This window comes from Triplophysa dalaica, chromosome 18 (genome assembly GCF_015846415.1).
Source record: "Triplophysa dalaica isolate WHDGS20190420 chromosome 18, ASM1584641v1, whole genome shotgun sequence".
NCBI classification, from domain to species: domain Eukaryota; kingdom Metazoa; phylum Chordata; class Actinopteri; order Cypriniformes; family Nemacheilidae; genus Triplophysa; species Triplophysa dalaica.
The window spans coordinates 18,642,408-18,663,658 of NC_079559.1; the positions used below are offsets into that span (position 1 = coordinate 18,642,408).

Sequence of the window (21,251 nt, forward strand, 5' to 3'; positions counted from 1 at the left end):
TACTCAGGGTTGATTGAACTAACTCAAATCAGCTGTTCTGAAACTGAAAACTCAGAGTAGCGATTCTCTGAGTAAATCAACTCAGAGTTCAGATTTTAACTCGGTGTTGGTTGAACTTCCTTATTGAAACGGGCCCCTGGACGTGGTGATTACCCAGCGACAGAAAAGAAAATCTCCGATTGGTTGAATAACATTTGTGGGCGTGGAATGCTGTTACTCGTTGTCGCGTATGTTCTTCCGTGTTATTTCAGTATCGAGAGTACAAGAGGCCAGATCAGACAATCCTTGACAAATATTCATTTACCAAACACACAAACACAAGATTTGGAATATCATTGAGAAAACATGTATTGTAAACTCATCGCAGCCGTTGTGGTACTTCTAAGCGTCAGCTGTTTTGCCAAGCAATGTAAGTAGACTTTAGTGTTACGCAGATTGTATTATTTTGTAATATTAGTTCAATAAGTAATATTTTCTGCATTGCTGTTATCATTTTCACAAGTGATGGTGAATCCTTTAGTGGTTTTAAGAGTATTCTCGTTTATTTATTTATTTTTCAACAATGGCGGACGTCGAAGTCGACCTATAATTTGTGAATATTAAAAACATTTAAAACGTAAAAAGTTATCCAAAGCCTTGAAAAATATAAAACTTACAACCCTGAAAACGCTTACCGTACGGATAAATGTTTGTGAATATCATGTTTTTAGACGTGATTGATTAAAATGACTAAAACATTTTAGTTTCACTTTCAATATCATGGCTGAAAAATAATGCGCATGATGTAAAGAAACTAGTTTCACCGCATAATGGCTTAAATAAGTTGTAGTAAGTTACATGGATGATAACATTTTATTTGATTAATTCTTTTTTCTTGTGGAAAACATTAACTGTTAGTTTAAAAACGACAAAAAATGAACTGTCACGTAAGTTATCTGTCTCTTGGTTGTTGTGGACTCTGTATTCCTTAGTTCCTGTGTATTTTGTAGTTCTTTGTAGTCATTTTTGTTAATTTGTTCATCAAGTTGATCGTCTCCCAGGTGTGTTTTGTTTGCCCTAACTAATTTGTGTATTTATACACCTGTGTTTGCCATAGTCCTTTTTGGTTATTGTATGTATTTATCGTGTAGTTTACGTTTGTCTTGTTTATTGGTTTTGCTTAGTCTTGCTAAGTTCGTGTTGCTGTTACTAGTGATGGCAAAATGAGGCTCACTGAACCACCAAAATGTTCATTACTCGAAGCTTCATTCGTTATTGCTCACCACTGACACCTAGCTACTGTGCAAAGTAATAGCAGACCAATAAATTAATACTGAATCAATGACCTGAGCAGACATTTGTCCATTGCCTGGGTATCAAATAAAATATGTTTCTCTCTCTGTCTTACTTGTGCAGAGACAACTGTCACACACAGTTCATTAATTATTCATAAATTGTTTGGATAGTGACAGTAGGGACAACAAAAGTGAGACTGTGTTGAGTGCAGTGCTTATGGTGGAGGGAGTGTAATAAAGCAAATTGCAACAGAAAAGTGTGGGTGGGAAAGGTTAAGAATTGTTTCTGGTGTGTTTTTTGTGCATTGAACTTTTACTAGTTTTAGTGCAGCGTTGTGCTTATGGGACTATGGATTTAGAGGAACAAACTGCAACACTGGAGTTTGGAGTGGGTGAAGGAAGGATCACACATCATTTTTATTGAGGAACAGAATTTTTTCAAGTGTGTTGGGGCTTAGACGACTCCTCTTCTTGGACAGAACCTCTCCAGCCTTGGAAAAGATCCTTTCGCATGGAACAGAGGATGCGGGGGAACATAAAAATGTCAGTGCCAGCTGGTATAAATGAGGATACAGATGTTTATGTTGAGCCCAATATACTAATGGATCCTCAGATCGTGTGAGATTCACTTTTGATAAATATCGGTCCACTTCTACAGTAGCATCGGCTGTTGCACTTGAGCTCATTCTACTGTGATCCACCGTGCTATCCAGCAGTTGTCAAGGGTCACCTAATAATAGAGGTATAAAGAAAAAAATTCCATTAACAATGGTTCACAGTAATAATAACTAATGTGAACATTCACACAACAAAGACATATACTACTTACTGTTTGGAGATTGACCTGCTTCTGAAGAGGCTGGCAGCTGAGCTGAGGGTGTGTTGGTGGAAGCAGAATGGAGACCAGAACTTCAGATCACAGTAGCGCATTCCAATTTTAATCTTGAACCGCTTCTTGAATTTTCCCTTGACTCAAGAATCCCAGTTTTTTAAATCTGGGATCCAATAACATGGGTATGGTCATCACACTTATTGATTCCAAATGAACTGCGTGTTCCCTGACCCTCCGTCCAAGGCTGTCACCCAGCTGCCTTGTTAAGTTGGACTTAAGGCCTTCTAGCTTACTCATTAGGGCATGATTAAGCATTTTCATCAAAGGTATCACTTTGGAGGCAGACACCCTTTTCTCTCCTGGAAGCTCGACTGTAGCCCGGCGGAAAGGGGCAAGAACATCTAAAGCATCCTGGACTGCCTCATACTCCAGGGCTGTTGGAGGGGTGATGTCTGTCTTTAGAGATGCCAGGGCTGCCCCCACTGGCTCTCTCAGCTGATAGAGCCGTTCCAGCATGTTGTAAGTGCTGTCCCAGCGAGTGTTCACTTCAATGATCATTTTCAGAACTGGTCTCCCCAGCTGCTCCTGTACTTGGGCAAGTTTCTCTTTTGCTGTAGTGCTGGTTCAGAAATCGGTCACAAGTTTCCTACATTTGGATCAAATGTCATTGAAGCTACTGATGTCATCAAAAGATTTCCTCACAATAAGGTTTAGAGCATGTGCAATGCATATCGCATGCCTAACATTCAATGATCGTACACATACTATCATGTTGGCTGCAGCATCAGTTACCAGGCACTTCACTTTATCCTTTATGCCCCACTAGTCCATGAGCTTGATATGTCCAGTAGCCAAGTTCTCCGCAGTATGGCTCTTATGGAAATGCTCTACACCTAGTAAAATAGTGCAGAGCTTGTCATTGTCATCTATAAAATGGCAAGTTACTGCTAGGAAGGCATCCATGTTTAATGATGTCCACATGTCAGAGGTAAGGCTTATAGCTGCAACTTTCTGCAACTGCTCTCTGGTCTTCTCCTTAGCCTCTTTGTATTTATGCTCAACCATGGCCTTCAAACCCTGTGGATAAAAATAAATGAAGCTAATCTTACTTTTAACTTCTTAAATAATGATGAATCTCTTTATTATCTCTTTCGAGTTGGGATAACATAAGTTGGATCCAACACATGCAGAAGCTCCCTAAATCCATCATCTTCCACATTGGAAAAGATTTGGGAGTCCTTGATGAACATGTTCACCAGGGCCTCATTTACCATTTATTTTTGGAATCTATAATAAAATAAAATGCAGGTGTATTGTAGGAGCCTAAAATATTATTTAGACAATGTTTATTATTATTGTCATTATTATTAATTACTTTGACTTCTGTGTGGGTTGTTAGTAGTCTGTGCATGCTCGTGCAATGCTCGATAATGCCTGAGCATGGAGGAGGTGTTATTGCTGTATGTCAGCTCCTTTAGGCACAACAACCATTTCACCTAGAAACATAAACGAATAGACATGAAATATAATACAGCCTTATAGTGAGTATTATTATTATATCAAGACAGTAAAACGATAATAATACACATACCTTATTGTGACCAACCATTTAAAAAAACTCCCAGACAGGGGAGGATTTCCTCTTTCTTGCTGGCTCCATTACAAGGAAAAAGGAAGATGTTCCAAAAAGCAAACAAATCCAAAAGGGCAATCCAAATCAAAAAGCATTCCAGTCCAAATCCAAAAAACCAAAGCAATCCAAATAATCTTATCTAATTAATATAACAATACTATAATATAACTACTATAATTAATAATAACAATATACTATAACTAATCTAATCTCAATTGTCATCAGTCACCTGATTTCCACGTTAACAACACAAGGCTCGAAGCGCGGCTTCATCTGGCACGCCCCTTTTTTCTCCACACAAGCTCCGACGCCTCGGTTCAAATGTCACATCACTAGCTGTTACATGTTTTGGATTTATTAAAAAAAGAACTAAAACATAACACAGGACACAGGAACTAAGAAATATAATCTAAAAGTCCAGGGGAAACGAAGACAGATACGTGACATTGACACAAAAAAATATATAACATACAAGTGTAAACATTTACGCATTTAAGCATTAGATTCCATTTTCATTTGTCACATGATAAAGTATGTCTAAATAACACTGTTTCCTTGTTTATTATTAGCTGAGCCAAAGGTCCAAGTATACAGCCGCAATGTTGGATTGTTTGGGCAAAAGAATGTGCTGATTTGCCACGCAAGTGGCTTTCATCCTCCTGATATCGTCATTGATCTCCTCAAGAATGGTAATGTGATTCCTGAGTCAACACAGACTGACCTGGCCTTCGAACAAGGTTGGGACTTCCACCTGACAAAACATGTCGAATTCTTGCCCCAGAGTGGAGAAGATTACGCCTGCAGAGTACGACACATGACCACCACCAAGACCTACACATGGGGTAAGAAAACATATGATGAGCAAATGAATGTTTTGAAATGCCTCTTTGTTTTTAGTTTTGTTTCTGTTTTACTAAATCTCAAAGACAGTAAAGTGGGTCTAAAGAAGCCATTTGAGTTCTGTCTATTGTGTTTTGTAGTTTTCTCCTCCACCATCTTATTTAGATCCTGATTCTAGATAGCTGAAACAGCTATTGGAATTTAAAAACATCCAATGCAAGTTGTTAATTCTTGTTTTTCTTGTTTTTCTCAGAGCCCGACATGTGAATGTACAACACATTTACAGTAAGTTATGATAATATTGCTAAAAGGGATTCTCAACAATGTTTTTGTGCTCTGTCATGCTACATTTAGCTTTAAAATAATATTTTGAGTAATGCATGTTTTTTATTTGCATTTGAATCTAGTACCTATGTAAATTTTGTACATGTATTACTTTTTATAGTCTCTACAAAACACCAGAGCCATCAAGCTGCATAAACTCCAAGAATTCTGCAATACTACAAACTCAAGAATAACCATTAGCTGTAATATACATCAAGATGTCAGTATAATTTCTCAGCTTTACAGCTTGGCTGCACTATGCTTCCATGTCTTCATTGTCCTTCTGAAACCTTGGATATCCAAATTCGTTTTTTTTCTGGAAATGGAAAAACATTTGTACTTCTTAAATGATTAAATACTGTGTAGACACAGTTGACAAGCACTTTTTCTACCTATTATTGGTTGGCTATTTTGCAAAACCCAGTGACAAACATAAAGGGTGACTAATAATAATGATTAATGGCAACAAAAAAAAAAAATATGGAGATACGAGGTTTCAGAATGATAGCACCTATATATCTCTTTAAACTTAAGTAGGTTTGTGACTATAGATAGCAGTGAATAAATGTCTGGATACCATGTTTATTGCAACAATTGACTTAATTTTCTAAATTTCTCCTTTACAACGGGAGCACTTGTTTAAATTAATTAAATTAATTTTTGCCTGTATTATACAATGTAATTAAACTAGAGAGCATCATATTTGAACATCCCTTGTAATAAAAAAGAATATTTGTGAGAAGGGCAGGGTCTGGGGGGGAGGCATGGCCCCCTTGCATTTCTTGAGCCCCTCCAAAAATATCCAGCTGACAATTCAAATAATAAAAATGAATATTATTTAATAATAGTTATTAAATACTTAATTGTTTACTCTATTAAATAATAATCTGTTAATTTGATTACAGAAAAATTATAAATGATGCATGCAATGAACTTTGATTATGTATTTGCCCAACCAGAATATGTAATTGCCTCCCAAGTCGAGCCAGCTTTTTACCGTGCCTGTTTGTGACACAGATAATGTTCTGTGAAAAAAATAACATAAATTGGGTTTTTTAGAGGTAGGACACTTTTTTTATAAAAAAATTATAATCATTTGATGTAACTCGCTGATGACCTCAATAAAATGATTTGTTCTTTAATACGTGTGTTCTCCATTACTATTGAACTTTGTTGGTCGGTTTCCTGTAAACGAAGTAAGCCAGGACTAGGCCTTAGTTAAATTAGGACATTTATGTAGTTTTTACAAACATGCCTTACAAAATACATTACTGGTGTGTATCATGAGACAAAACAATTACACTGATATATTTTAAGATATCGTCGCCTTGGAATTATAAGGTTTTATATGCAGTCTGAGTAGTTTTGAGATATTGAGCTTTAATGTTTTTGCATTTCAAATAGTAAAAATTATATAAGGAACAAATCTCTTTTATACATGACAAAAACCAAAAATGTATTCCAAATGTACAATATCAACATTTTCTGAAATTTCGAAATGTTTTTTTTGTAACAGGTCAAACGCAGATAGTACGTCCTGATTCTGGAAATCACTTTAGGTTAAGAATTATAAGGTTCTTTCTGCAAAAGATTCATTAAAGCAATACATTTTCAAGCAACACAAACAATTTACTTGACGTTATAACTTTTGTGAAAACATGAAATTGGTGTATGATAATGTGTAAAAAGTGTATGTTTAGAGGTTTTAATGACAATTATTTCATAAAAGTTACGCAAAAAAGGCCGTGCTAATTGTTGAATTAATGTTTTGTCCACAGAAGGTGGGAGAGATCAAATTACTTTTAGTGAAATAACGTAATAATGTTTATTGTTGTAATCAACACTCTTGACGTTGTTGACTATTTGGCATTACTGCATTTTGATAGTCTATGTAAACACGGGTATTATAGGAAGCTAGCGCTGCTGGCTAGTGTTGTGTCTATACATATTAAGAAATTATAAATAATCTCCTCAACAAAACATAAAACAAAACATAAAATACTGTCGTTTCAGGACTATCAATAAAGCAGACAACCTTGAGATTTCATGTAGTTTTGTGTTGCACTGTTTCTTCAAATATTCCCCTGTCACTGAGGTTACAACATGACAAAGAAAGCTTATCCTGATTGGTCCTCTTGTGTGCATTCAAAGTGCTGATTGGTTCGTGCAGATAGAATCTTATAGCACCAAATTATAATTCGATTTTGTAGTCGGAAGCTTTTTATTTCCGTTTAAAAGAAGTAAAAAATGCACACATAAAAAAACACGGCATACTTTAAATTAGGTTTCACAGAATAAGAATATGTGAATAACAAAATTTTGACCAAAATGTCAGAAAGAACCTTATCATTTTTAGGCGACGAAATGTCAGTGAAAGCTCTCAACCGTTAAGACAGCTCTAGCATTAGCTTTATTATAGGACTAGTCTTAAACCCTGCCCAGGAAACCGCCCCATATATGTTTGGTCATGGTATTGTTCTCTTTATTGTCTCTTGGTCATAATACATTTTACTTAAACTCTGGTATATCATTAAGTTTAAGATACCAGAAAATGTTATGTTAAGGAATGTTATGTTTCAGTTAACATCAAATAATACACTTACAATTTAGTTGGTCTCAAATGGCGTGAGGCGCAGCCGCACAACATCTGATGCGCATGCGCAAGTTTGAGCATCGACGTCATCATGTCCGTGGGAAACATCGACTGCTAGTCAACGAATGTTAATCGACACAATCAGCTATTTTTTGTTTTGTATTTTATAGTTAATGTAAAGATGATTGTTACTGTAAAGCCTCTTCAAGGAAAAGAGTGTAATGTACAGGTAAGCTTTAGTTGTCTGGTGTTTTGGGGCAGTTAATGTGTTATCATTAGCTTCTTAGCATAGCACTTTGCTGCAGTAGCTTTGCTTTTCTCTCATTATAAAACAATAATATAGTAGTCTATTGATAAATAATAAGTATCTTATGTCTCTTGTAGCTCGTTAATCATATTCTCTCTTATCATTTACTAAAAAAGCTAGTAAGATGCTAAAACATTTTGAACAAACGTGCCTAACATGCACGATAAGCTCATCCAGCCTCTCATTTAACTTAAGTAGATAAGACAAAACATGAGTAATCAGATTGTTAACAGATGATATGTGGCATTTACTTTACACCTACTGTAGTTTTCCACACCTCACTTTGAGGATCCAGCAGCCTCTTACATGAATATTGTCGAGTGTACAACAGAGTTTTAATATTTGTTTTTATTTCATTGGTGCACAGGTGACAGAAAACGAAAAGGTATCAACAGTTAAAGAACTCGTTTCAGAGCGTTTAAACATCCCACCCAGTCAGCAGAGACTGCTATATAAAGGAAAAGCTCTTGCAGGTACAACCTTTCAATAACAAAACAGTTCGCTTTGATATGCCCTTATAAACGTGTATGACTTCCTTGTCTGTTGTAACACAAGGTGATAAGAAGATTGTTTACTTCGCACATACCGTGAAAACATAATGTAGCTATCAAGGTCCAAATATCATAGGAGCAATAGAAGACATGTGCTATAGGGAAATTTCCAAACGGCCTTGAAGGGGCCTTTGTGAGGCGGACGCCATTTGTAGGGACGTGCCTATCTAAATTGTACACCTGCATCCCTTCACGAGGGGCCCTTTCAGCAGTCCGTTAGCGAAGGGTGCATGCCATGGTCACGCCAAGGAAGTGAGTTCCGTTTGCGATCACGTGATCTTGGATTACGAGTTTTCGCGACGCATTTTGGAACAAATGTTGTGCAGGATTTTGAAGTTACAATACTGTATTCAGTGATGCATATGATTTGGTCAAAATATAGTATAAGTTAAAATAAACTATAGTTAAAATATAGTATAAGATAATAGGTTTATAGGTTTGCTTAATCATATTTCTTTTTTTTAATACCAAATGGAGTGAAAACAAGACAGAATTAGTCAATATTCAACAAGAAATATAAATAAAATATTGTTTATTCTCTACATCAGAGCATTGGATTCAAAGTACACGTGCGGCATTGTCAATGTATCATTTGGCCAGTCATACCCTATGTAAAGAGAGTTCCAAACGCATACAAGAGAGACCGTAACGTCCTACACCCTTCAAAGAGTTCACTTCAATGGCTTAGGGCATAGGGATACTCACTTCCATTTGGAAAATGCCATATTGACTCTACACACGATCGCTTCCGTATTTTGTCTCATTCCGCTCAGTCTCATGCGCCATACATAGCATCCATAGGGAATGATGAGCGAAAGATGCACATAGGATAACGGTCAACGACGTGAGTCTAATTATCTAAACACTACGAAAACCAAAAAGGGGAAAGGCTTCAGTCTTTTCATTATTACAAACTACATCCACAAATATGATCACATAGGCTTGATCACAGAGGCACTCAACAATGCTGAGCTGTAGTGCTGTCTGTTAGCTGAAATTTCAAACATTTTTAGTAAACATCACCTTATCACCCGGCTGAGATCTTAGTGGATGTACGTCATCACCCTGTGTGCACAGAGTCAATTTGAGTCTTGTGATGCTATATCATAGTTAAAAAATGCAAATTTATCAATTTAAACATTTTAAATTTACAATAAACAAGAGCTTAAAATCAAACAAACCACATATCAAAAATGCCTCAATGTGGGCTGTTTCTAACACAAATCAAACGATTAATCGCATCCGGAACAAAAGTCTGTGTTTACATAATGAATGTCTGTGTACTGTGCATATTAATTTTGTATTTATAAACTCATACATGAACACAAAAATGTATATATTTAGAAAGTTTTCCTGTATTTGTAATTGCAAATCATTTAAATTTTATGTAAATGTTCGTTAATATTAAAATTTGATTTTTTTCTTAAATAAATGTATTGTTTTTATTAATATGAATTGAATATGCACAGTACACAGACATACATTATGTAAACACAAACATTTTAAAGTCATTTATCTTGTTTCAAACACTTTCGTTTCTTTTTTCCCACTGCATGGTTTGTTAGATTTTCGAGGACAGATACTGCCACTGGCATACCAAAAATTCCAGTTGTCAAGGCATGTGGTGTGTTGTTTTTTATCATGACTGGTATTGTGCACTGTGTTTAGATGAACATAGATTGAGTGATTACTCCATTGGACCAGAGGCGAAGTTAAATCTAGTAGTGCGGCCGCCGGCAGAGAGGAGTGGAGGGGCCATGGGATCCAGTTCGAGTAGAAATAACGAAAAAACGAGCAGTGGGGTATGGCAATTGTTATCAACTGTCCTGGCCAAACACTTCAGCCCTGCAGATGCAGCTAAAGTACAGAACAACTCATTAAGGTTTGTTTTCTTAGCTCTTTGGTAACATTCCTTTTAGTCTCATATGGTATTTATAAAAACGACATTTCTGTTTATTTTTCTCCAGGATTATGAACGTTCCCTCAGACAGCTTAGTTTAGATGACATTGAGCGTCTGGCAAGCCGTCTGCTCCACCCTGAGACAGAGGCCATGGATACCTCATACATGGACTGAAACAAACTAGATCGATGAAAATCTCTGGACTATCTTTACCAAGCAGCTGTGCACCTGGTTTAAAAACAAAACAAAGCAAGGCAAGAGTGTGGGATGTATTTAATGTGGACTTTAGGATTTAAAAAAGACATGAACGCTGTCAGGGCACAGGGGCCACAATGCTTGGCATTGTTTTCCCATCAAGAGGAAAACAGTGGTTGTTTTAGTGCAACTTTGTAAATATTGTGTCCAAGTTATTAAATGACAATAAAATGTTTATCCGTTTGGTCATTTTTTAAATTGAGCAAAGTAATCTTTGAAACCGACACAGCCAGCTCGGGTGTAAATGTATCTTTATTTCACTTTTTATTTTGAAGCCATTCTTACATTTGGCCAAGTAAAAGTGATGCCTATTGAATTTCTACAGTTATTGGACTTTGGCATATAAAACTGACGACCTTTATAGGTTGAGTATACATACAGGTGTATAATGTAAATGTTCAAAAGCAAGTCAAACATTGAATTAAACATGGAGTAATGTAAAAAAAGTGTATTTTTTGTTTTACCATATCAAACTTCTACTGGTTTAACAGTCAGTGCTGCTGTCCTTTGTGAAACATTTCTCAACTTATACACAAAACATGGTTTGTTAACCATTGCTATTATCTTCTAAAACATTATAAAGAAATATGAAGAACAGGTGTCCTAAAACTGTCAAAGAACCTACATTTCAAATTTAGAAGAGTTCTGTCAGAGCAATCTTGAAACTGCCACATGTCAAACCATGAAATGGTACGTTGATTAACCTTAATGACATTTCTGATAGCAAAACAATAAATCAGGTTTTACACCGTTTCTCTAAACAGACATTAAAAAAAATAACTTAAGTATTTATTATTTATGTGAACCAATAATACACTAATAATCAGAAGTGATGATGTATGTGTGTTTTGACCTGATTTGTTTTTACCTGCAGTAAACCATTGGCATTTCCAACTGTTTGCATTTACAATGCAATTAAAAATGATTTTAAAGCCTTAGCATACTTCCAGAGGCAAAAAAACCCTGCTGCCATGGTGCATATTCATGAATATTGACACTGATACTGTTTTTTGTGTTGATAAATGTTAGACTGTTAACAAAGTTACATTATATTTAAAAGAATGTATCGCTCAGCCTACTTGATCAATACAATCTTTATAGAAAGCAAATTCAGCATAGAAGTAAACCTGTATTTGACATTTAACTAAAAGTTTAAAGGCACAAAGAACCATCATACGAACAAGTTACTTCTAAAAACGAAACATTAATTACATGGAGAGCAGAAATAATGACAAGGATGTTCTGACAGCTGTAGTGATAGTAGAACTTGTAATAAATGCAGTGTCACAGGATATGCAAAACATCTGTCTTCTTGTTCCTCAGACAGTTCAACAAACCACACGTTACTCAGAGTTCAGCAGTAAATGGATGTTCAGCTTTCACATGTGGCATTTGAAACTCTGGATGTTTCAAAGGAGAACAAAACAGCAGTGGGTGATGGGCACCAAAACAAGGGCCTGGATCTTTACCATCTCTCCCTGTCTTTTTTCTGTGTTAGATCTTTGCTCCCCCTTTCATCACTTCTTCAGCAACTGCAGCCATCACTAGCAGATGTAGGTCCATCATTTCTTAATTTAATCGGGTCAGGAAAATCATATGTCTCCCCTTCTGACTCCTGAAAAGTGAATATGTACTTTAAGAAGTGTTTACATGAAGCATACGACACAATCCACCCAGATAGCAATGAGGATATTAACGTTAGGATAGCAGCGTTTCTTTCATCTTATATCAAGCCAGTTTCTAATAAATAGCTTCTATACAAATATACACAATGTATCAATTAAATGTATCGGCCTTATCAATTAAACACCAGTAGCATGAATTAGTGAAATAATTGCGATTTAAGAAATAATTACATTCTGCTTGTGTTTAAAGAATCAAGTTCACCGACAAGAATTATGCACAGTTTACTGTACCTGTTTGAGGGCATTACGAGCGATTGTTTGGAAGGCCTGCTCCACATTAATAGCTTCTTTGGCACTCGTCTCAAAATAGGGGATATTGTTTTTACTCTGACACCACGCTTGAGCTCGCTTGGTTGTTACCTGTATAAAATACAAAGGGATTTTGAGATGAAACATTATATCAAAATTTAATGAATTACAACCCGACATTCCAAATGTACATATTATTGGTCTTAACTATGGCATTTATGTCAAAAGTCCTTTGATATGACTATAGCTTGACAGTCCCCAATGCTTTTAAACACTGTCGCTGCGTTCCAATTCACAGTCACTTATATAGCCCTAATAGTAGTTACTGTTTTTGTGTTCGAATAGTTAAGAGATTGCATGCACTTGGACATACTAACAGGAAGCAGCAGAGGCCTTTGTTGCCTAGACAACATTGTGGCCAATAACTGTCACACCAAAACTGTCACATCAAAATACAGCTCTTCTTTCCATTAAGGTATTTATTCATTAATTATTTTGAATGTAATGTTTACTGTATACTTACAGTTGTTAATTTAGTGACGCATCAGTTATATAATTTATTAATGCAGTGGAGAGCCACTAAACTCTGCCTACTCGCGGTGAGTTGTGGGTAATATCACCCGTTAGAGTGTGCATCGTTCTACAGTTTGAATTTCTACTGGAAGTAGTAGACCATCCGGGAATCTTTGGAATCCTATTTTCAACCTACTGCAATTTGGGACTTACTAATTCTACTTTCAAAATACTATAAGGATTGGTTGCTGATTGGAACGCAGGGAGAGGATCAAAGGGCCAAGTCACAAAGATAACCGCTAAAAAAAGCTTGTAATTTTACATAACTTTTTGGTTAGTTTTTTACAGATTTCCACGTAAAATGTGAAAAACTGAATTCTACTGGTTTTTTTTAATACTGTTAAATTACAGAATTTTTTTACTGTTCATTTCTGGCGCCCCAGCTGGCAGAAAATTAAGTTTTTTTTTAAACAAGATTTCTTTTTTTAAAGAGTCCATAACATGAGTTCATGAAAATGATATTCATGCAGTGTTTAATGTTGCCGTGTTTGAAACTAAGCAGTCTGGCAAGTTGTAAATTTGAAGTTGAATGAATAACAAAGATATTGGCTTGGAAAAAATGGAGCCGACTCTGAATCACACATCCCTAGTCCGATTCGCGAACTGCTGCGGATTTATGTCACTAGACATAGTCCCAGTCTACATTTTGTTAGGACTTCCCGTTCAAAAATTCACTTTTCTCCCCCAAACACTGAAGCTCGTGAACCTCATTTGTGGTAGACCAATCACAGCAAACTAGACCATCTGAGTAATCACATCAGACTAGGCTAGCGGAAAGGAGGGGATTAGACCGATAAATCGCGGAAGGAATCATTTGAGATTCAGTCAAGAACTAGGGCAAGAATAACTGTCTCTTATTACAAAATAATAGTGTTTTTACTCCTATGTACATAAACTTGTTGTTGGACACTCAAAAAACCAAAGTAGGACCTTAAAAATACCTAGTTATGTACTCTTTGAAAGTTTATTTTTGAAATACGGTCAAACACTATAAAATTACAGAACAAGACAATACATTTACAAGAAAAAGGGGATAAACTATTTAAAATATATCCTTACAGTATATCCTATAATTTTACACTAAAAAAATATTTTACGGCATATTTCTGTTTTTGTGGTTTACAGAAAATTTCCGTTCTTTTGATGGATTTTTTTAAGGTATTTGACAAGTTTCATCAGTGTTAGCCAACATGGAATTCTATTTCCCTAAAACAGGGACAATACTAGTGATATTTCCAGTAAGAAACACTACCTGTCGGTTCTCCATGTCAATTTTGTTGCCCAGTACAACAAAGGGGAAGTTCTCTGGGTCTCGTGGACTGGCCTGAATGAGAAACTCATCCCTCCAGCTTTCCAGAGTCTTAAATGTAGTTGGCACCGTGACGTCATACACCAGCACACAACAGTCCGCCCCTCTGTAGAAAGCCACGCCCAGAGACTGAAATCGCTCCTGACCAGCTGTATCCCAAATCTTATGAAGAAAAGAAAATTATGTTTTTAGGATAAATATCAATTATTGATAGGAAACCTTTTGTCACTTCAACTGATATTAAAGGGACAGTTCACCCAAAAATGAAAGTTCTGTCATCATTTACTCACTTTCGAGTTCCAAATCTGTAAGGGCTCTAGACTAAGTTTTTCCACTGGTTGCACTGGTGGGCATAACTTTTTTTCTTAGGTGCACCAGCACAAAAGTTAGGTGCACCCAAATTTTCGACTACATCGCATTTAACATTTAACTGGTTTTACCAGTACACATTTTTTTTTAAAGCCAACTAGGCAAAATTGACATGAAAATGATTAACTAACAATCTGGTCAACCTAAATTTCTTTATTTGAAGCACAAATTTACAAGAAAGGTAACTTACTAAAAAAGTGTTGGTGCTTAAAGTGCTTCACTGAACTGAAATTTAAACTTAAAAGATCTCAAGATAAATGGACCAGGGCTTGACATAACCTGGGAGGTTGATGACTCCGTGTCAGAACATTAAATTAACATTTTCACGAAAACGTTGTCAATTGTTCTTTTCATCTTCTCTCATCATCCGTGGCTACATCCACTCTGTTTACCTGACGGCACTAGGCTACTTGCCTCTCTCTGTCTGACTGCAGCACACGCATTTTCAAACGTACACACCAGAGGTTGCGCTAGACTTTTTTATTGTGCGTCCTTTTTATCTGACAGGCTCTTAATAAATCCGTCATAATTTATTATCCGTCACTATGGTGCAAGGTGGCGTTAGGTGGTATTTAGTATATTCGTGAAGTCATCACGCTTTACTTGCGTCTCGGAACTTGTTGTATTTTAATACAACTGAATGTCCAAGAAAGTCGTTGCTGTTAACATATCTTTTAACGTTTATGTTCATATGTGATTAGATCTGGGAAAACCCAACACATGGTGCAAAGTTATATAGGCCTATAACAGTTTTTGATACAATATTCAAGCTAAATCAGTTTTTATTTTGCTCATACCTTGTGTGTGTAACTAAAGTTATGGCTGAGGTCGACTGAAGCGCTATGATGTTCAGGAACGGAATTTAGAGAAAAACGTGTTTAAAGTTAAGTGATGAAAATAAAAGCACAACAGTCCAGTAACACAAGTGAACTCTTATAACAATTTAATTTTGTTAAATTTCCCGGTGTTGAAGTCTTTAAAAATACTGTACAAAACCATTTGAATAAAACGAAAGTAAGGAAAAGGGTGCAGGACACACTTAAAGAACGAGAGCTATGCCATTATCACTACACAAGGAAACAAATTAAAATTACGGACAACAACTAATAAGCAGTGAAGCACGTTTTAAGTTGTTTATCATGTGCATAGACAAGTGTCTGGACTGATCATTCCTTGTATGTTTAGCGATCGCGGTCCCGCTAGTTTGAGCAGCGGAGTGGGGATAACAGGGTTTTACAAATTCCCCTCATTGTAATCCGACAAAATGACGGAAGGCCTTCAGATTTTTTCGTCACTGGTAAATGACAGAGAATTTTCGGTTTACACGACCTCTGGTACACACACGTACAGGAATATCTGGACCACTCCCAATCAGAGGGGGGCCGCCCTTCACTATCTCTCATTGGTTTAGACCACGATATGGGCCTAATGTGTCTCTGTTGATGAATCACAGAGAGACTTTCAGAGTTGCCAAGCCTTTTTTTTCTGCTTTGAACGGCTGTTCGCACCGGTGCGACCTCTGATTATTTTTAGTCGCACCATTTAGAAATAAGGTCGCATATGCGACCAAATTGGTCGCACTCTCGAGCCCTGTCTGTATAATTTTCTTTATTATGATTAACACATTGAATATATTTGAAAGAATGTCAGTAACCAAACAGTTCTTTGACCCCATTGAATACTATACTAGGAAAAAGTACTATATAAAAATGTTGTTCTGTTGAACACAAAAGAAGATATTTTAAAGAGTATAGGAAAGCAAACAGTTCTGGGGCACTTTGGACTACCATTTACATTTTTCCTACCATGGTAGTTAATGGGGTCCAAGAACTTCAAATATTTTTTTCTTTGTTCAACCAAACAAAGAGATTTATACACTGTAAACCCAAACAGTATAAACAACTTATAATGCTCAAAATGTGCCAAAAAGTTGAACTAACTATTATTTTTGAGTTCATTCATCCTGTATCAGAGATTTAAGTTAACAGTAAATGTTTTTTTTTACGTTTTTACAACTACGGAAAAGTCCAGTGTATAGGGGACTTCAACCATACTCGTTGCTGAACGCTTTCCCTCAGATACCTAGTCCCAGACATTCGCACACACAGGTCATGGCAGTTGAATTCGACATCAGTCCATATACATGCATTTTTACCCTTGAGCAAGGCACCGATTCCCCCAAATGCTCCCCGGGCGCAATGGCTGTGTGTGTGTGTGTGCACTTGGATGAGTTAAATGCAGAGCACTAATTCCGAGTATGGAATACCATTCTTGGCCACATTTCACTTCACTTTCACTTTTTCAGCTGTTTAAAATAATCTTGCAGACTAATTAAAGTTTTCAGTACTCAAAACTTTGAGTTGCATTAAATTAAGATGAACCAAACACTGAATATATATTTTGATTTAAATGAATGTTTATTTAAAATGTACAGTTCCTCAAAATAACTAGCTACAGATGATATTTAAATATGCAATTTTTTTGAGTTAGTAGAACTAATCCATGTTTACAGTGTAGAGATTTGGAACAACTAGAGAGCGAATAATTCATGACAGACTTTTCATTTTTGGGTGAACATACCGTTTAACCTTTGTATTTCGATTATTATTCTAAGACTGTTTAGTGTTTAGAAACAAGTAGAAACATTGTCTTTGGCCTATGAATTTTAGGCCCTGGTGTTATTGTGTTACAAAGAAAAGCATGAAACACAATTATCGGAGTGTTTTCACATTTTAACCATTAATGTATAACATTTTCCAGCTTTCCTGTAGCTCAGTGGTAAGAGCATTGTGTTAACAACGCAAGGTTGTGGGTTCGATCCCAGGGGATAGCAAATACCTATGTAAAATGTATAGGATAAAGCAATGTAATTCGCTTTGGTCAAAAGCGTCTGACAAATGCCTAAATGTAAATGTAAATCTAAATAACATCATTTATAAACAAGGACTAAACTGGTTCTAGTACTGAATTCTGGTGGTCAATTTAGAATCCCACCAGTGCACAAAGTAACAGCTTCTAATGTTCCTGGAGACTATATCACCAAATAAATGTTTAATAAAAAAGAAATAATAAGTAATTGAGGTGTATTCAAGAAATCACATGACATTTTAGGAGTTACTTCCTAAACACTGCTTGTTAAGACACGTGAGGATCTGAATCATCATGACTGGTCATACAGGTTATAACACAGCTTATATAAGCAAACAACATGTGGGCTAACACGCTACCTACTGGGAAATACCAGGGGATTACCAGACCTGTAACTAAATGTGACATATTTACCATACCGTAAGAGGTAAATAATATCAGAAAACACTGTTTGGCTATCTGTTACGACAAAATGTCTAACAATTGAGTAAGAAAGGCGCCACTTATTAATAATTTCAGATTTGTCACGTTTTAAGAATGACTGGTTTTGTTTTTTATGCAGATCCTTTCGCATCACACAAAAAGAGATGATTACTTTAATGGAACATTTTTCGACAAATAAGGGCGTTAAAGACAAAATGTCCATCGTTAGAGCCTTTTGACATTTGTTCTGCTTATTGTGTGATGTCGATTATTTCCTTCACTGTATTATGAAGCTGTAAAATGTATAACTACAAATGCATTGATTTATTTAATTTTAAAATAAAGAAAACTTTACATAAAAGAAAGACAAACAAAAATGAAAGCAAACCTGCATGGTGACCAGCCTGTCATCCACCATCACCTCCTTGGTGAGGAAGTCAGCTCCAATAGTGGCCTTATACTGATTACTAAATTTATTATTCACATATTGATTCATCAAAGAGGTCTTGCCAACTCTGTTGAAGGAAAACATGGCATAAATGAATACAAAAAAATACCTAAGCATGCTAAAAGTTTAACAGAGCTAAATAGCATAATGATAAAACAGTCAATCACCAGCCAATCGAAATTGCTGCTTGTCTAGTGGGAACCAACCAATAGTGTTTTAAATGTTCAGAGATCGTTTCAACGGATATCAGTCTTTATGGTGATGGGGCAAATTCCAAACACAGAAGAATATAAGGGAAATTCCTTGATCCATGTCAAGACAATGATGTTTACTATAACATTCGGTGATGTAGACCTTTTGGTCTGCTGCATAATACCCAGACTGTCAGCTGAATTTAACATCTAATCAGTCTTCACTGATACTGCAAGGATGTTCAAAGTAACGCTTACCCAGAATCCCCTAGGATGATCACTTTAAGCAGCACTTTCTTGCGGGAAGCCATGATGATAAGAAAGCTGATCGACAGACCAAAATATCAGACAGAATAGCAGAAACATACAATCATTAAATGTACATTAAACTTATGAATTGCAATTAAATATATATCATTTAATACATTGAACTTTAAGTAAACGAATTGTTCACTACACACTGTAAATTGAAGTCATGTCAGTAAAACTTAAACAATTGGTTGTGTTTTCTTGGTGGAAATGAAAATAGTTGATAAGAAATCATTATCGATTAGTTCGGTCTGTTGTTTAGCTACGGGCTATAGCAATGCGTTAAGCATTAATTTTAACTTTACAAAAACTTTTCAAACATTTACAGTTCTGCTTTTGTTTAACAACCATCATTGCGCATTAACTGAGAAGAAAAATATATATGAATACAATACATTTATATCAAATAAATAAATAGTTTCATCTGTGTGATCAAACTGCACGCATTGGTGCTCTGTTCATGCGGTGGCAGAATTACAAAGAATCAATTCATGTGATTCATCGAGTCACGTGACGTCACTGCTGCGAAAACATGGCAGTTACATTGTAACGACTGTATTATTACTAAAAACATATTTCGGACGAGCGTTACAGAAGCTAGAACGACGCTAAACCGCCTGCAATCTTATATTCTCCTTCGACCAAGTTGGTCCTCCTGGCAGACGTCATGATAATACAAAAACAACAGTAACAAATAATGTAACATTAGACTTGTGACATTGTGACCAAAGACTCAACAAGAAATAGGCGCTCTTTTAAAGAGATCTGTTTCGATCGTGTTTAATGCACCAATGAGCTTGACAGATTTTGAGGAAAACAAACTGTCATTTACCTTCACCTCTTCGCTTTTGCTGTCGCAGCTCCTTTGATATTCGCCGTGCGTCCGAATCTGAATCTAGTCCACACAATAATCACCCTATAGGCTACTCGCAATGATACAGATGCGCATCAGCTGTTGTGAAGTCTGTGTTTCTTCCTTGTGGAACAGGACATGACTGACTGTGAAGTCACAAGGGACTGACGCAGAATTTTAGTGTTCGAATCGCGAACAAGCAGTGTTTCTTTAACAATTCTTTTGAACCGATTCGCAAATCGTTTGCTTCAACTTTGTCAATAAGAAAGTCAGAGGCTATATTTAAGAATGAAACCCTACACATATAACACATATAAACAACAAATATAAACAACACTATAAAATGTATTAAATTGCTAAGTGTATGGCTAATCTTAAAACCCTCACTTCCGGGAACTAGGATGGACAATTCCTTAACTGAATCTTTGAATTAGATTGGTAGAACCTGTCTCTGAACGAATCGATTCGCAAAAATAAACTGGGCTCTTCATTGTTAGCGCACTATGAAACTACAGTGACCTTCCTCCATTCTTTTATAAGGTTTCAAGATGGTGGTGAGGAGGGAATAAATTAAAAGTATTAAATGTCACTTTAAAATTACATTTATACGCTTTTTTTTTACAAATCGCCAACAAAGAGCACCCTTTCAAACCCTTATGACATTATCATCAGGGTTAAAGGACGACCAAGGACGTTATAAGATAAAAAAATCTTAGATTTGTATTAAAACAGAAAAATGAATCAAAGAACAGGACATGGGTGAGGCTCTTCCGATCTTTAATGCCTAAAGGCATCACTTGCACTTGCTTGTCATGTGATTATTGTTTCTGACTCATTCACACGTGACTTCTCAATAACATCTTCAGCTCTGTATTGTTATTTGTATAATTATAAATTAGTTAAGAGGATTCTTCAATTCTAATAAATTTGATCAAAAATGATGATCGAATTGTCAGTTGTGTGTTTTTATTAAGCACTATTTCTTTAATATTTGTTTATCTAACAGATCAATTACAATAAGGGATTATCAAGATTCCTTAGTCATGGGATCACTGCCCTAAATTACATCATAATAGATGATGCAGTGGCAAATGTTTTCATTACAAACCATCTTCAAATGATCTCTAAAAAAAGGGAGTAGTGGAAAGAGTTCAGCGTATAGTGATGCAGTTGGTGAAGGACAGGACAGAACAAGAGGATGTTAATCTCTTAATGTCAATGTGTGATTTTTTTACAGCTTTTCTTCTCAATTACCCTCACTTGAGGTTTTAGTCCAGTTTGTTGGCGCCTTGCCTTGAATAAGTGTACGTCCACACTAGGTTATTCCCTCGATACTGACATGAACATGTCTGCCAGCGCTGCAGCTTCAGACGCAGATTCGGATTGACGTTCTTTGATCCATACTTACGTAGGTCAGGGAATGACAGCTCAAAAATTGTTTGAGGACATCTTCAATTTCTTCCG

At 36.1% G+C, this 21,251-nt stretch overlaps 3 protein-coding genes across 3 annotated transcripts; 2 read left to right on the top strand and 1 right to left on the bottom strand.

Moving 5' to 3' along the window:
- Positions 1 to 230: 230 nt before the first annotated feature.
- Positions 231 to 6,045, top strand: b2ml (beta-2-microglobulin, like). Its single transcript, XM_056729496.1, has 4 exons — positions 231 to 409; positions 4,309 to 4,581; positions 4,833 to 4,864; positions 5,025 to 6,045. The coding sequence occupies exons 1-3, from the start codon at positions 346 to 348 to the stop codon at positions 4,844 to 4,846; spliced, it is 351 nt and encodes a 116-aa protein (XP_056585474.1). The 5' UTR covers positions 231 to 345; the 3' UTR covers positions 4,847 to 4,864; positions 5,025 to 6,045.
- A 1,511-nt stretch (positions 6,046 to 7,556) lies between these two features.
- Positions 7,557 to 10,685, top strand: ubl4a (ubiquitin like 4A). The gene is given in 5 exon segments (XM_056773153.1): positions 7,557 to 7,725; positions 8,171 to 8,276; positions 10,023 to 10,217; positions 10,220 to 10,236; positions 10,322 to 10,685. Coding segments are annotated over 5 exon segments (474 nt in total). The 5' UTR covers positions 7,557 to 7,677; the 3' UTR covers positions 10,430 to 10,685.
- Positions 10,686 to 10,744: 59 nt separating this feature from the next.
- On the bottom strand, positions 10,745 to 19,949 carry rab7b (RAB7b, member RAS oncogene family). The gene is made up of 6 exons (XM_056773152.1): positions 19,767 to 19,949; positions 18,884 to 18,949; positions 18,375 to 18,501; positions 14,270 to 14,488; positions 12,427 to 12,555; positions 10,745 to 12,125 (listed from the first exon to the last, which is right to left on the bottom strand). Exons 2-6 carry the CDS (start codon positions 18,934 to 18,936, stop codon positions 12,036 to 12,038), a joined length of 618 nt encoding a protein of 205 aa, XP_056629130.1. The 5' UTR covers positions 18,937 to 18,949; positions 19,767 to 19,949; the 3' UTR covers positions 10,745 to 12,035.
- Positions 19,950 to 21,251: the final 1,302 nt, after the last annotated feature.